The following is a 14878-nucleotide window of genomic DNA, read 5'->3' as shown; positions in this document are numbered from 1 at the left end:
GGGGCAGAGAGAGGGAGGGAGGGAGAGATGAGACAGGGGGGGGGAGAGGGGGGCAGAGAGAGAGAGGGAGTGAGAGAGGAGACAGGGGGGAGAGAGAGGGGGGCAGAGAGAGAGAGGGAGGGAGAGATGAGACAGTGGGGGAGAGGGGGGCAGAGAGAGAGAGGGAGTGAGAGAGGAGACAGGGGGGGAGAGAGAGGGGGACAGAGAAAGAGGAAGGGGGAGAGAGAGGGGGGCAGAGAGAGGGAGGGAGGGAGAGATGAGACAGGGGGGGAGAGAGGGGGGGGCAGAGAGAGAGAGGGGGAGTGAGAGATGAGACAGGGGGGAGAGAGAAGGGGGCAGAGAGAGAGAGGGGGAGTGAGAGATGAGACAGGGGGAGAGAGGGGGGCAGAGAGAGAGAGGGAGGGAGAGATGAGACAGGGGGGAGAGAGGGGGGCAGAGAGAGAGAGGGAGGGAGAGAGGAGACAGGGGGGAGAGAGGGGGGCAGAGAGAGAGAGGGAGGGAGAGAGGAGACAGGGGGGAGAGAGGGGGGGCAGAGAGAGAGAGGGAGGGAGAGAGGAGACAGGGGGAGATAAAGGAGTGAGTTGAGAGAGTTGGGTGTGAGAGGGAGGTGTAGAGGGGGGAAAGACAAGGGAGGGAGAGAGAGAGAGAGATAGAGAGCATGGTGCAAATTACACCGTAAATCATTTATGACGATGATGATGATGATGTAAGTGTATGCAACACTTTTGTTCACCATCTGTTGTGCAAGTTAACAACCGGTCGACGGTTAACAATGGAATTGTTAACGTGATCCCTGAGCTATTAATGATAAGCTGTTATTGCAACCCCCCATCTGCCATGGTTCCTGTTCGTTTGTTTGTCGTCGCTGCTGCAGTTATGATCATGCTGTTGTCATCTTTGTTGAGGTCGTTAAGGCGGAAAGGGGTGGGCAAGGGGGGGGGGTCTTGGTCTGGGTCGTGAGGGAGGGGGTGGGGGAGGGGGGTGGGGGGGGGGGTGGGGGGGGGGGGGCAGGGATGAGGTAAACAAAATAATTCCAAAGTATAATCGCAAAAATCCAACATATGAACTGATATGAACTGCACAGACTGTTGGATATTGTCAGTTGATGGTGTTGTTTTTTTCTGTATCTGTTTCGAATTATGCTGTGTTTTGTATATTCAAAAATGAATTTCAATATTGCCAATATTTCTCTAGTGGCATGTTTCGAATTATCAGTGGATATAAAATTTCGTCTATGCCTGAAAGCTGTGAAATACATTTCTTCAATGAAAAAATCAACCGAAAAAAACCTCTTCACTGATTTTGGTCATGTATCTTAACAATCTAGGAAGGATAGGCGTTGTAGTATTTGATACCTATTGACTTCACGGTGTGAGAGATCTTCGTTAGTTGGACTGACGGGTAAACTTTTCTTTGGGACCAATATTTCACGGCTGAGATAAACTTGAAAACTCGTGTGTGTGTGTGTGTGTGTGTGTGTGTGTGTGTGTGTGTGTGTGTGTGTGTGTGCTGCACGCGCGCGCGTCTTCTATGTGATTTTTTGCTGTTGTTTTTTTCACTTCCTTCTTGAACCAGTCAAACTGTTTTTGTTTTTGTTTTTTGTTTGTTTGTTTGTTTGTTTTTCCAAGATCGAGTTTCAAACAGGGTAATTTTGCAACCTAGCAGAATAAAGCAATGCCAGAAACAGGAAGGAGAAGAGAAGAACGGAAAACAGTGAGGAAACATGGTTCAAGAGAAGAAAAACCCCTTTCAAAAACAAACCCATAAAAAAACGAATGCCATGCCAATAAAAATAAGGGGGCTGGGGGGGGAGGGGGGGCACTGGGATGGCCTGGCAGCCCTCCTCCCCTTCATCCTCCCCCCCCTCCCCACCAGCCCCCACCCCAGCCCTCATCACAGGATCGGATGGAGATGGGAGTCAGCACTTCGTCCAGTTAGTTGCCTTACGTATTTGTGGCCATCCCATTACCGACAGAAGATACCTCTGAATTATGAATCAGCTGAGCTTAGCTGAGCACACTGATGGCACAGGAGAGGCAGAGGAAGAGGGGGGGGGGCGGGGGGGGGCAGAATCAATCATTGAAACCCCGCACACAGACAGTAAATGGCTTGTTTAAAAAAGACAAAGGCTTTGGTGTGTGGGTAGGAGCGTGGTCGGGTGGGCGGGGCAGTGGGGATGGCGTGGGGAGGGGAGGGGATGTGAATCTTGCCTCGATCCCAAGCAATTGTTTTTATTTGTTTCGATGTATTTTACATAAGCAAGCAACAGAAGAACAAAGTGGGTACCACTAGAAACGATCCTTTCTAGCAAAACTGGTTCGTGATCCATAAGGTACAGCCACTCTTGTGGATCCTGAATTCCCGGGGTGGATTCCTGTACGTTGAGAAACGTATCATCAAGACAGATGAACAACATTGGTTGCGACACAGGAACGCTAAAACCGAGGTTAACTGTGTGCGGCTGACGAGTTGACAAATAACGGAGTCGTTCTGAAGGCGGAACTCTCGAGTCATATTCGTCCATTGTTCGGTTTCCTCACAACACGACTAAACTCCTGATGAATCTGTTGTAGTTGGTAGTGTATGCCAGGAGGGGTGTGGTGGGGGTTGTAGGGTCAGTGTACAAAAACGACTCGTAGTGTTTCTTTGTTTACTTTTCATTGTTTCACTTTTGCATCTTTCCTTGTATTTCATCCTTTCTTTCTTTCTGTCTGTTTATCTGCCTGTTTTTGCTACATTTCATTCACCCCCTCCCCCCTCCTCTCTTCATGTCATTTTCCCCACCGTCCTTCCATCTTGTCTTTCTTTCCTGCCCTTACCTCCCTACTCACCTCTCCATCTCTCCCCCTCCCCTCTCCATCTCTCCCCCTTCCCTCTCCATCTCTCCCCTCTCTCCATCTCCCCCTCCCCTCTCCATCTCTTCCCCCTCTCTTCCACGCTATACTTTGTCCTGGATTTGCTTGCCTGTATGCAGCCAATACCTGTAGGTCGATATGGGTATGTCGCAGTCACCATGAGTACAGTATCGATCTGCTTGCAAACTGCTGTGAAAATAAGTTGGTCTGTATCTGACTGACTTTGGGACCACAGTTGTGAAAGCTGTATCGATAAATGGAAGGGAGGCATACACAGAGAGAGAGGGGGGGAGTTACTTGGGAGGGACGGACGAAGAGAGAGGGAGAGAAAGGGGTACGTGGGGAGAGTAAGGGGGTGTGAAAGAGAATCGGAATAGTTTGTTTCCATCTAGGCCTCAGTCCTCGGTGAATGGGGTGCATGTAAACACAACACAGCCCATTGAAACGACATAAACAAATAAAAGCATAGACAACTGACATAACAATATACAGTTGTACTTTTTTTTTTTACGAAATAGCTGTTTCTTGTGAGTAAAAGATGCCATAATAACAAGAGGGGGATTTTGTACGACGTTATGGCTACGGGACGACATTTGTAAACTTGATTTTTTTCAGTTTATATGAGAGACAGAGAGAGATAGACAGCGAGCAGGATGAGGATAATTTGACGTGTCTAACACTTAAGACAACACATAATAACACGTTCTCTCTCTCTCTCTCTCTCTCTCTCTCTCTCTCTCTCTCTCTCATACACTTCAGTAGAACGAAAGAGAGAGAGAGAGAGAGAGAGACACTGTACACCAACTGCCTAGGCTGGTGTACTCTAACGACAGAAAGAAAACCAGTTGAACTAACTGTAGGTCTCCAGAACCAACAGACATCGATTTTCTGTCCGGCACTGTCCACGTAAAGGGGTGCATTTCAAACGGACAGTTCAAAGCGGGTGGACTGCTGGAAATAGCTGGGAGGGGAAATGGGATGGATTCCAGCGTGTAAACTGTACACAACAAATGGTCCCTGTCCTCCTGTCTGTCTCTCTGTTCCTGTTCTGACGTGCCCGTTGACATGTATGTGTAACATTTTGCTGTGGCTGTGATGTGGTGCCTGTCTGTCTCTCTGTTCCTGTTCTGACGTGCCCGTTGACATGTATGTACATTTTGCTGTGGCTGTGATGTGGTTGTATGTCCATGTACACCACTTCATGAGGTATGGCCTTATGACAGATAAATGATTCGCATTCGCATTATCTGTGTGTGTGTGTGTGTGTGTGTGTGTGTGTGTGTGTGTGTGTGTGTGTTATTTTTACCATGCTTATGCCTTTATGTAGTATAGTATTCGCTTTCTATGACTTTACGTAGCATTGTGTAGTGCATGCAATGACATATATAATGTAGTTTTGTGTAGTGTAGACCCTGTTTCAGGGCGGGGACTGGATGAAAAAAAAGTGCACCAGTGCTTATCTATTATCCTCGATAATAAAGAATTTGTCTTGTCTTGTCTTGTCTTGTCTCTCTCTCTCTCTATATATATATATATATCTTTCTGTATGTATGAGTAAACCTTTTAAACAAATTTCTCACACAAAGCAACCATGAACTCTCTGAGGTATGTGCCGTTCTAAACACCAACAACACTGAAGATTAACGCTGTGTGTTGACAGCACGGGCAAAACGCACAATGCACTGGTGTTAGCAATATCAAAAAGTTCTATATACGGACATCAAAGCAGGCTTGTGAATTGAAACCCACCAGGGCAAATGGAAATAGCAACAGCAATAAAGGAAATCAGGCCAGCAGTGTAAAATTATACCCGAGTTATTTTTGGTTGTCTGATGTATGGGTTGAGGAAAGGCGATAGGCGAGAACCACATTTTACATCAGCTAAAAAAGTAAAGTATATTTTTTTCATTCAAACATTGCATTACAAAATAACAACTGGAAATGCCCTAATACCACACCATTCAAGTGCAGGAATGATCAAAAATGTCTGTGTGTGTATTTACTAGGCTTTTCGCATCAGAGAAAAATAATAAATCCTTGATCATTTTAATTTCCGCTGTGACGAACGAAAATGAGTCAAATACCTGTTCTGTTTTTTTTATCCAACGCAGAGTTTATCTTCTCTTTTTTTTCTTCTTTTTTTGTGTTGCTGTTGTTGTTGTTGTTGTTGTTGCTGTTGTTGTTCTGTTCTTTCTGTCTTTCCTGGTCGTCTTCCTCACCCCCACCCCCACCTTTCCCCCTTTCCTCCCTCACTCTCCCGAGCCCTGGTCTTCATTTCTGTTCTGCCCATGGTTGTTCGTTTACACGTCTCCATCTTTCGTGACCCAGAAACACCTCGCCGTGCAGTGTTCGTGGGGAGTCGTCCCATTTCGCCACTTCCCGTTTCGCCTGTTCCCGTTTCGCCTATAACTGACTTGGTGGTCCTGATTCGCCTATTCCCAGTTCGCGTGGTGTCGTCCCGTTTCGCCTGTCACTATCTTGGTGATCCTGATTCGTCTATTCCCAGTTCGCCTAAGTACTCAGTTGCTTTGTGCGCGCGCGCGTGTGTCTGCGTGTGAGCGCGCACGCATGTGTGTGTGTTTCTGTCTGTCTGTCTGTCTGTGTATCTGTGTGCGATCCAGTACAGTACAGTGTACATGCGGCATGGCACAAAAAGTTCAAAACCCTGCAGCACGACTCACTCTCAAAGCTAAGAAACGTCAACACATCACTCCCCTACTCGCTTCCCTTCACTGGCTCCCCATTCAAGCACGAATACAATACAAACTCTCAGTCTTTTGTCACAATTTCTTCACTGATTCTTGTTCTGTCTGTCTTTCAGATCTACGTTCTATCTATTCACCATCCAGACAACTCCGTTCTTCAAATGACAAGCGCACACTGTCCATTCCAAAGATTCGTACTAAAACTTATGGTGAACGTTCCATTTCTTTTGTTGCACCTAAACAGTGGAATTCACTGCCCTCACACCTCGGTTACACCCCAACACCCGCATTCAAGAGAGCACTCAAAACATATCTTTTAAAACTTTACTTTTCTCGCTGAAAAATTTTCCATCTGCATATGCTTGCTGTGATTTTTGTTGCTGGGTGTGCTCTTTGTGTTGATCTGTATGCATCTGTGATGGTTTTGGTGTGTTTTTCGTCATACCTGGTTCCCTGGTGTTTATTTTTGACAATGGTGAATGTGATGTGCTTCCCCCCCCCCCCCTTTTTTTCTGTGATTTGCACCTGTGTGATTTCAGACTGATGGCACCTGTGTCGATTTACTTATTTTATTTTTTATGTCACCTAGTCTTACATATGTATATTTTAGCCAATGTCATGTGAAACTGTGTTGACTTTGTACATATTTTACGATATTTAGTCTAAAATTTGTATATTTTATTGTAAAGCGCAGTGAGCCCCATCTGAGATATATATAACTGCGCTATATATAAGCCTGCAATTTATTTTTATTTTTACAAACCAGAATATTTTAGTACGATACAGTACAATGTACCCTGACGGCACACAGTGCAACGAATTGCAATACGCTTTAGTACAGTGCAGTGGAGCGCAAAACAGTATTATTCAAAGCCGCTCAACGCAACACAGCACTTTCTCTCGTCGCCCCAATTGTCTGTTTTCCCGTCCCAGGAGTTTGGTTTCTGACGTCATCACACAGGTGGATTTTGACTACGTGGGGGTCAAACACACAGGTTATTGAGAAAGAACGACATATGATAGAGAGAATAGAAGTCTTGATTGGCTTTAGTCACGATTAACTCCAGACATTAACAAAATTACTTATCAACGTCAACAGTAGAAACAAACGAACGAAACAGATTCAAAGAAAAGCAAAGCAAATCAGAAACCAGCGAGCGCGTGCACTCTCTAGCCAAACCGAAAACCTCCCAACACTGACATGGGCAGATGGCCTGACTCAGTAAAAACGTCTTGTCTTGTCTTGTCTTGTGAAGCAAACCGGAAACCCCACAAAACCGAAACCCACAAACCAAAAGTAAGACAGTCCCACCCGCCCCTCTGTCTGTCTGTCTGTCTGTCTGTCTGTCTCTCGCTCTCTCTCTCCACCAGAATCCACACGTAAAAGACAGACCGACAGGCATGACATGAAATTACATGACAGACAGACCGACATGACATGACAGACAGACAGGCAAACCAAACATTACAAAGATAGACAGACAGACCAACATGACATAATATATGACATGACAGACAGACGTGCAGGCAGGCAGATAGACAGACCAACATGACATGACATATGACATGACGGACAGACGGGCAGGCAGACCGATAGACAGACCAACATGACATGACAGACAGACAGACTGGCAGGCAGACCGATAGACAGACAGACCAAAATGACATGACATATGATATGACAGATGAAAGGCAGACCAATAGACAGACAGACCAACATGACATGACATGTGACATGACAGACAGACGGGCAGGCAGATGGAGAGCAAACACACCGACAGAAAACGGGGGACTGACAACAGACACCAGGGACATGGGACAATACCCCCCCACCCCACCCCCCCGAACATGTCATGACAGGAAGTCAGTCAGAATGACAGACAGACAGAGGACTGACAACAGACACAAGGGACAGGGACACAGACATTGACACTCTATCTGACACGTCATGACAGACAGAAGCCTGACAACAGACACAAGGGACAGGGACACAGACATTGACACTCTGTCTGACACGTCATGACAGACAGACGGAGGACAGACAACAGACACAAGGGACAGGGACACAGACATTGACACTCTGTCTGACACGTCATGACAGACAGACGGAGGACAGACAACAGACACAAGGGACAGGGACACAGACATTGACACTGTGTCTGACACGTCATGACAGACAGACGGAGGACAGACAACAGACAAAAGGAACAGGGACACAGACATTGACACTCTGTCTGACACGTCATGACAGACAGACGGAGGACAGACAACAGACACAAGGGACAGGGACACAGACATTGACACTCTGTCTGACACGTCATGACAGACAGACAGACGGAGGACACACAACAGACACAAGGGACAGGGACACAGACATTGACACTCTATCTGACACGTCATGACGGACAGAGGACTGACAACAGACACAAGGGACAGGGACACAGACATTGACACTCTGTCTGACACGTCATGACAGACAGACAGACGGAGGACACACAACAGACACAAGGGACAGGGACACAGATATTGACACTCTATCTGACACGTCATGACGGACAGAGGACTGACAACAGACACAAGGGACAGGGAAACAGACATTGACACGCTGTCTGACACGTCATGACAGACAGACAGATGACTGACAACAGACACAAGGGACAGGGACACAGACATTGACACGCTGTCTGACACGTCATGACAGACAGACAGATGACTGACAACAGACACAAGGGACAGGGACACAGACATTGACACGCTGTCTGACACGTCATGACAGACAGACAGAGGACTGACAACAGACACAAGGGACAGGGACACAGACATTGACACGCTGTCTGACACGTCATGACAGACAGACAGACAGAGGACAGACAACAGACACAAGGCACAGGGGACACAGACATTGACACTCTGACACGTCATGACAGACAGACAGAGGACTGACAACAGACACAAGGGACAGGGGACACAGACATTGACACTCTGTCTGACACGTCATGACAGACAGACAGAGGACTGACATCAGACAGACAACAGACACAAGGGACAGGGACACAGACATTGACACTCTGTCTGACACGTCATGACAGACAGACAGAGGACTGACAACAGACACAAGGGACAGGGACACAGACATTGACACTGTGTCTGACACGTCAGGACAGACAGACAGACAGACGGAGGACAGACAACAGACACTAGGGACAGGGAACGCAGCCCTCCCAGGACACCCACACTCTGTCCATCTCCAGCGCCTTCTCCAGCAGCTTCATGGCCTGCGCCGTGCGGTCCTGGGCCAGGAACTTCTTCTGGCGCCGGATGCGTTCCAGCCTCTCCTGCTGCCTCTCCCGCTCGCGCTCCGCGTGCGCGTCGGCGTCCGTCATGGTCTGAAGGATGGCCTTGGTTTCCTGGGGAGAGGGGAGGAACTCGGTGCGGGAAAATGGTAAGACTTTTGGTGGTGGTGGTCGTGGTGGTGGTGTGGTGTTGCTGTTGTTGTTGTTGTTGGTTGTTGTGGTTGTTGTTGGTGGTGGTGGTGGTTGTTGATGTGGTTGTTGTTGGTTGTGGTGGTTGTTGTTGTTGTGGTTGTTGTTGGTTGTGGTGGTTGTTGTTGTGGTTGTTGTTGTGGTGGTGGTGGTTGTGGTGGTTGTTGATGTTGTCGTTGTTGGTTGTTGTGTTTAGGTTTAAGGTGCTGTAGAATTTTGAACTTGACATGTTCTGACATTGTCTATGTCGCTGGTTGTAGTCTGAACTAAGCTGCGTGTTGCTCACGTGTACATACTATATTATATTGACATACTTTTCCTCACTGCAGTTTAGCTTGAACTGAACAACTAGACTTGGTTCTCTACAAGTAAGGGATAGCCTTTTACGATTTCCGCTCTGAAAGACCTATAAATGATATCACCATTCCACGAAACTTCTGCGTTTTACGAAAGGGACAAATCGACAGTCTGATTTTTACCTGACAGTGCAGGAACTGCCTTCAGCATGGAATCTATCTTAAGTTGTCACCCCTGAAATGAACCCTTTGCGATCAGCTTAGTTGTCATCAGCAAGATTGATTTGGCCTTGAACTTGACCCTGCTAATACTGATTCACTCTTTCTGTGTCTAAGCCAGCCAGGGTCAAGGGTCAAACAGTCTTCAGCACAGAACCTGTCTTTTAAGTTGATGCCTAGAAATAAACAAATTTCGCTGCCGAACAGATGGAGCTAGGACGGAACATCAAAACTCGTCGCTTCTCTCATTCTCGCTTGCTTCGACGACTAACTCTGTCTTGTCGGTTTGGACTGCTTCATCCATCCACTCCCTTCAGCGCATACAAAAGTGTGCTGCCCGACTTGTCCCCAGAAAGAAAAGACCTGAGCACATCACTCCTCTTTTGTAACATCCCACTGGCTCCCTGTCTCACACGGAATAAAGTACAAGATCAGCACTCTGTATTATAAATGTATTCACAAATCTGCCCCTTCCTGTCTGTGTGGCTGCCTTCACCTCTACACCCCATCTCGCTCTCTGCTATCAGCTTTGGATCCGCTCGTTTTCGCATACTCAATTTACTCAACTGTCGACCGCCGCACATTCTGTGTCTGGAAGGAACTTCCTCTTTCGCTTCGTAGGGTCTCTTCACTCCGCTCTTTCAGGTCTGGCCTTAAAACCCACCTCTTCCCAAAATAGCCCCCCCCCCCTCCCTCCTTTCCCACCCTGCCCTGTCTCTTCCCTGTCTTCAGTTTCTCCAGTTTTCTTTTTGTATGTATTTATATATATTTTGTTTTTCGTCTTTGTGAATTAGAGTCATGCATGCGTATGAATGAGTCACTAGCGTGTAAGCGCTTTGATTTGTCTCAGCACAAGATTCAGCGTGAAAAGAAATAAATAAAGGAATGATAAAGGAGAAGAAGAAGAAGATTTATCAGAATTAGCATTATCATTGTTCTTGTTTGCAGAAGTATTAGCATTATCATCACCAGCATCATTAGAATATGCGAAGAATATCTAATTCATGCTCTTTCCAAACATAACTACACGCTCTCCTACCTCCTCTATAGCCTTGGCGCTTGGCGGGGGTTGCGGGGACACGGGTAGACTTCGCGTTGAACGTGCGCTGGCGGGGGACGGGGTGCGGGGGGCCACAGGGTAGGACGGCACGGACAGCGAGCTGGGACTGCGGCCGTCGTCGTCAGAGATGCACATGCGCCGTCGGCTCCTCTCGCGCCTTCGGGTCTGTCCGGTGCTTTCGTCGACCAATGAGAGGCGAGAAGGAGCGTCACGTGAGGCCCGAGAGACGCTTCGGTCACTTCCTTCCCGCCGTTCCTCTGGGGAATGCGAAGAAAGAGTGAAGAAAAATTAATAAGCTAAAAAAGAAAAGAAAAAAAGATTGTAAACACACACACACACACACACACACACACACACACACACACACACACAAGATCACAGTCAAACATGATAATTGTTTTATTTTTTGTCTTCGTACCCACTCCTTGTGTCTCTATGAGAGGTTTTTCGTGACAATGATATTCATTTTGTCTGCGTGCTGTATTTGAAATGAATATCAGAACTTTGTTTCCTCTGTCCAAGATGATGGTTTGTTGCTGGTAAGTACTTTTACAGCAGTATGACAGTATACCCAGTGTTTCGTATTCACTGTGTTGAAATCTGGCTGCTCCCCCCCTCCCCCCCTCCCCCCCCCCCCCCTCCACACACACACACACACACACACACACACACACACACACACACACACACACTGAATCGCAACTTTTTTTCTGTCAACACGTTCATTTGTTTTATTGGATTATTCCAAATACTTTTTGCCAGAGACGGTCCTTTGCTGCCACGGGTTCTGTTATGTGCGCTTGGGGCCCGCTGTACACGAGATTTCGGTTTGTCGCTTCATCTGACTGATTAGCAACCCGGACCACCACTGAAGGTATAGTGGAGGAGGGGATGGGGTGGAGGAGAGGGGGTAGAGAAAAAATACCCAAGTCCGCACAAGGGACCGGAACCCTTGGACACTCATTTCCGAGCCAGGGCCACAGGGCCACCCTGACTCACCCAGCATGCTGGAGGCAGAACTAGTCGAGGTGTGAGGGGGGAAAGGTGATAGTATATAAAAAAAAATCCATGGTCCACGCATGGGACTGGAATCCTCTGGATACACGCTTCGGAGCCTGGGGGACGCAATACCACGAGGCCACAGGCCACCCTAACTCACCCAGCGTAAGGGAGGAAGATCTAGTCCAGGGGTGAGGGGGAGAGGTGATAGTAGAAAAAAAACCCCAAAAATTCCGAGTCCGCACATGGGACTGGAACCTTCTGGAGCCCGGGGGTCGCAATACCATGAGGCCGTCATGCCACCCTGACTCGCCCACCATGATGGAGGCAGGTCTAGTCGATGGGTGAGGGGAAAGAGGCGATGGTTTAAAAATTTTTTTTTTTTTAAAAAAGTCCGCACATGGGACACAAACCCTTGGACACTCGCATCCGAGCTGGGGGTCGCATGACCACGAGGCTCACCGGGCCACCCTGACTCACCCAGCATGCGGGAGGCAGCCCTCAGCTGCTCGGCCTCGTCGATGTACGAGTCCACGGTCCGGCCCAGCTCGTAGCGACAGTCCTCCAGGACGTCGATGACGTACTCGGACTCCTGCTCGAAGAGGTCCACCAGGGCGTTGATGAACCATTGCTGCAAGGACAGGGAAGAGGTTTTAGTTTCGTTGTTTTTTTTTGTTTTTTTTTCTTTCTTTCTTTCTTTTTTCATGTTCAAAATATTTTCATTCGTTCAATTTTTGTTTACAATGCACAAAACTTGATATTACTAAACAGTACGTATACAATACATCACATTAATTTAATTAATGCGTAACAGGAAAAAGAGGTGTAACAAGACATAAGACTTAACGCAGAAGAAAAGCACAGGGCACACGTGGTGCATGTTCTGCACACAGACTTCGTTTATGTCTCTAAAAATATTGACTTTGAAGGACGCTGTGAAAGAAAACACTATGATTCATGACAATCACCACCGTCGAAAGGTTTCAGTTTCAGAATCAGGGTGGTGTCACAGCCTGCAGACGGATGTACATTTGCTTCACAGCATTTGACATTGGTGAAATAAACTAAACTGCAGGCAGGAAAAATACAAAACAAAGCAAAACAAAACAAAAAGAAAAAATGGGTGGCGCTCTCAGTGTAGCGACGCGCTCTCCCCGTGGAGAGCAGTCCGACTTTCACACAGAGAAATCTGTTTGTTTTTAACTACACTGCAGGCAGGAAAAAAAGAAGAAAGGTGGCGCTCTCAGTGTAGCGACGTGCCCTTCCCATGGAGATCCACCTGAATTTTACACAGAGAAATCTTTTGTGACAAGAAAGAGTATTACAATACAATACAATACAACTACAATTAACAATTTCATTATCAGTGTTGTGTCAAAGCGTGCGGGGTGATCCATATACGCTACGCCACATCTGCTGTTGGTGAAATGAACAGTTTCAGTTTCAGTATCAAGGTGGCGTCACAGCGTGCGCGGACTGATCCATATACGCTCCACCACATGTGCTGTTGGGGAGGGAGAAAAAGAGGATCAGGTGCCTGACCTTGGCACACACCCAACACGCTCATCAGGACTTGAGAGAGGAAAAAAGGTGGGGGAGGGGTGGTTTGGAGGATGTTTGGTGCGCTCAAAAGAAGAAAAGAAAGGGGAAAAAGATGAAGATTGATTGACTGATTGACCGAATCTTTAATGGATATAGAATTAGGCACAGTAAAGGCCTTTTTTTTACAATTCAAGAAGGAGAAGAAATCAGTTTGGGATGGAGTTCTGTTGGTGAGGTTTACAGGTTGAAGCGTGCCTCTGTCAGTCTGTCTGTCAGTCTGTGGTCAAGTAGGGAGTTAATGAAACATTACTGTGGAGAAAGGAGACAGACAGAGAGAGAGAAAGGAGGGTAGGGGATTTTGGTACGTTGAGAAAAGGGAAAAAAAGAGAGAGAGAAGACACTGATTTGGGGCAAAATTCGGTTGGTGAGGTGACAAGTTGCAGTGTGGTGTTTGTTTGTATTGTACAAATACAAATACATCTGTCTGTCTGCCTGTCTCTCTGTCTGTCTGTCTGCCTGTCTACCCCCCATCCCCCTTTTTTTCCGATTCTTGCAATTTGTAATTAATTTTTTGTAAGTTTTGTTAGCTTGTCAGCATTTCACTTAACCCAGATCGCTGGATCTGTGTGTTTAGCGCGCGAGCGTGCATGTGGGTGTGTATATGCGTGCGTGCATGTGTTTGAGGGAAGGGAGAGGAGAGAGAGAGAGATAATGAGAGAGAGAGAGAGAGAGAGAGAGAGCTTGCAAGTCACATGCGCATTGATATATTATTCACACTATTTGATTCATTATGTAATATTTTTGTAAGTGGCCCACTCCTTTGTTATCGGCCGGAGGCCTAACAAATAAACCATTGTCTTGTCTTGTCTTGTCTTGTCTTGTCTGCCTGTCTCTCTGTCTGTCTCTCTGTCTGTCGCCGTATCTGTCAGTCTGTTGACACACATGGTGTCGGTGACCTGGGGCTGCAAGGACAGACGAGGAAGAGATGGAGAGAAAGAGTGTGAAGAGGTTTGTTGTGTTCACGAAGGGGGGGGGAAAATGTTTGGCTGTCTGTCTGTGTATGACCGCAAATCTGTGGTCCTCTGTCGGGTTGATGATGACGCATCACTGCAATCGCTGTGGAGCAGCCACCGTTACGTCTTCACCTCCTCCTCCCTCCCTCCACCCCCTGCCCACCCAGCCCCCTCACCCAGCCCCTCACCTCCTCCTCCATCCACCCCCTGCCCATCCACCCCCTCACCTCCTCCTCCTCCTCCTTAACCGAGTAAATTACTTTGGATCGAAGCGGTTGATGGTTTGATTTTCTTTCAACTTGTGTGGTGGTTACCTTTGCAGGGACTGTAAATAATCATTTCTTTCTTTCTTTATTCTCCGAGTGTCTGGGGTTTGCTTTAAGGGAGTCAGGTGATGACTGTGGATGTTGCTGTTGTTGCGTTCAGAGAAGGGGGAATCGAAGAAAGAATTGATGATGTCGGATAAAGCTCTGTTGGTGAAGTGGCACTGTGAAATGTGGTGTTGCTTTGGTCTCGTCTGTCTGAGGCGTTGAGGAACCATGGCTGGGTTGACAGGATAGAGAGAGAGGGTGGGGAGAGAGGGAAGGAATGGAGAGAGAGACACACAGAGAGAGAAGAGAGAGAGGGGGGAGAGAGACAGACAGAGAAAGAGAGTCCAAGAACAAGAAAAAGGTCATTGCCCTGTGTGAAGGGGTGCGTACAAAAAG

General features: G+C 47.3%; 1 protein-coding gene across 1 annotated transcript in view; it reads right to left on the bottom strand.

Annotated features, from left to right (window-relative positions):
• The window catches only part of LOC143280476 (uncharacterized), a 37040-nt gene that overhangs the window by 4686 nt on the left and 17476 nt on the right, over positions 1–14878 (bottom strand). The window contains exons 3-5 of the mRNA XM_076585129.1: positions 12097–12247; positions 10597–10874; positions 8795–8967 (exon numbers count right to left, since the gene is read on the bottom strand). Of these exons, the coding sequence (XP_076441244.1) occupies positions 8795–8967; positions 10597–10874; positions 12097–12247 (602 nt within the window). The remainder of the gene's footprint in view (positions 1–8794; positions 8968–10596; positions 10875–12096; positions 12248–14878) is intronic.

This window comes from Babylonia areolata, chromosome 3 (genome assembly GCF_041734735.1).
Source record: "Babylonia areolata isolate BAREFJ2019XMU chromosome 3, ASM4173473v1, whole genome shotgun sequence".
Taxonomy (NCBI): domain Eukaryota; kingdom Metazoa; phylum Mollusca; class Gastropoda; order Neogastropoda; family Buccinidae; genus Babylonia; species Babylonia areolata.
The sequence above is the reverse complement of the archived record's forward strand: the minus strand, read 5'-3'. Positions and strand labels throughout refer to the sequence as shown.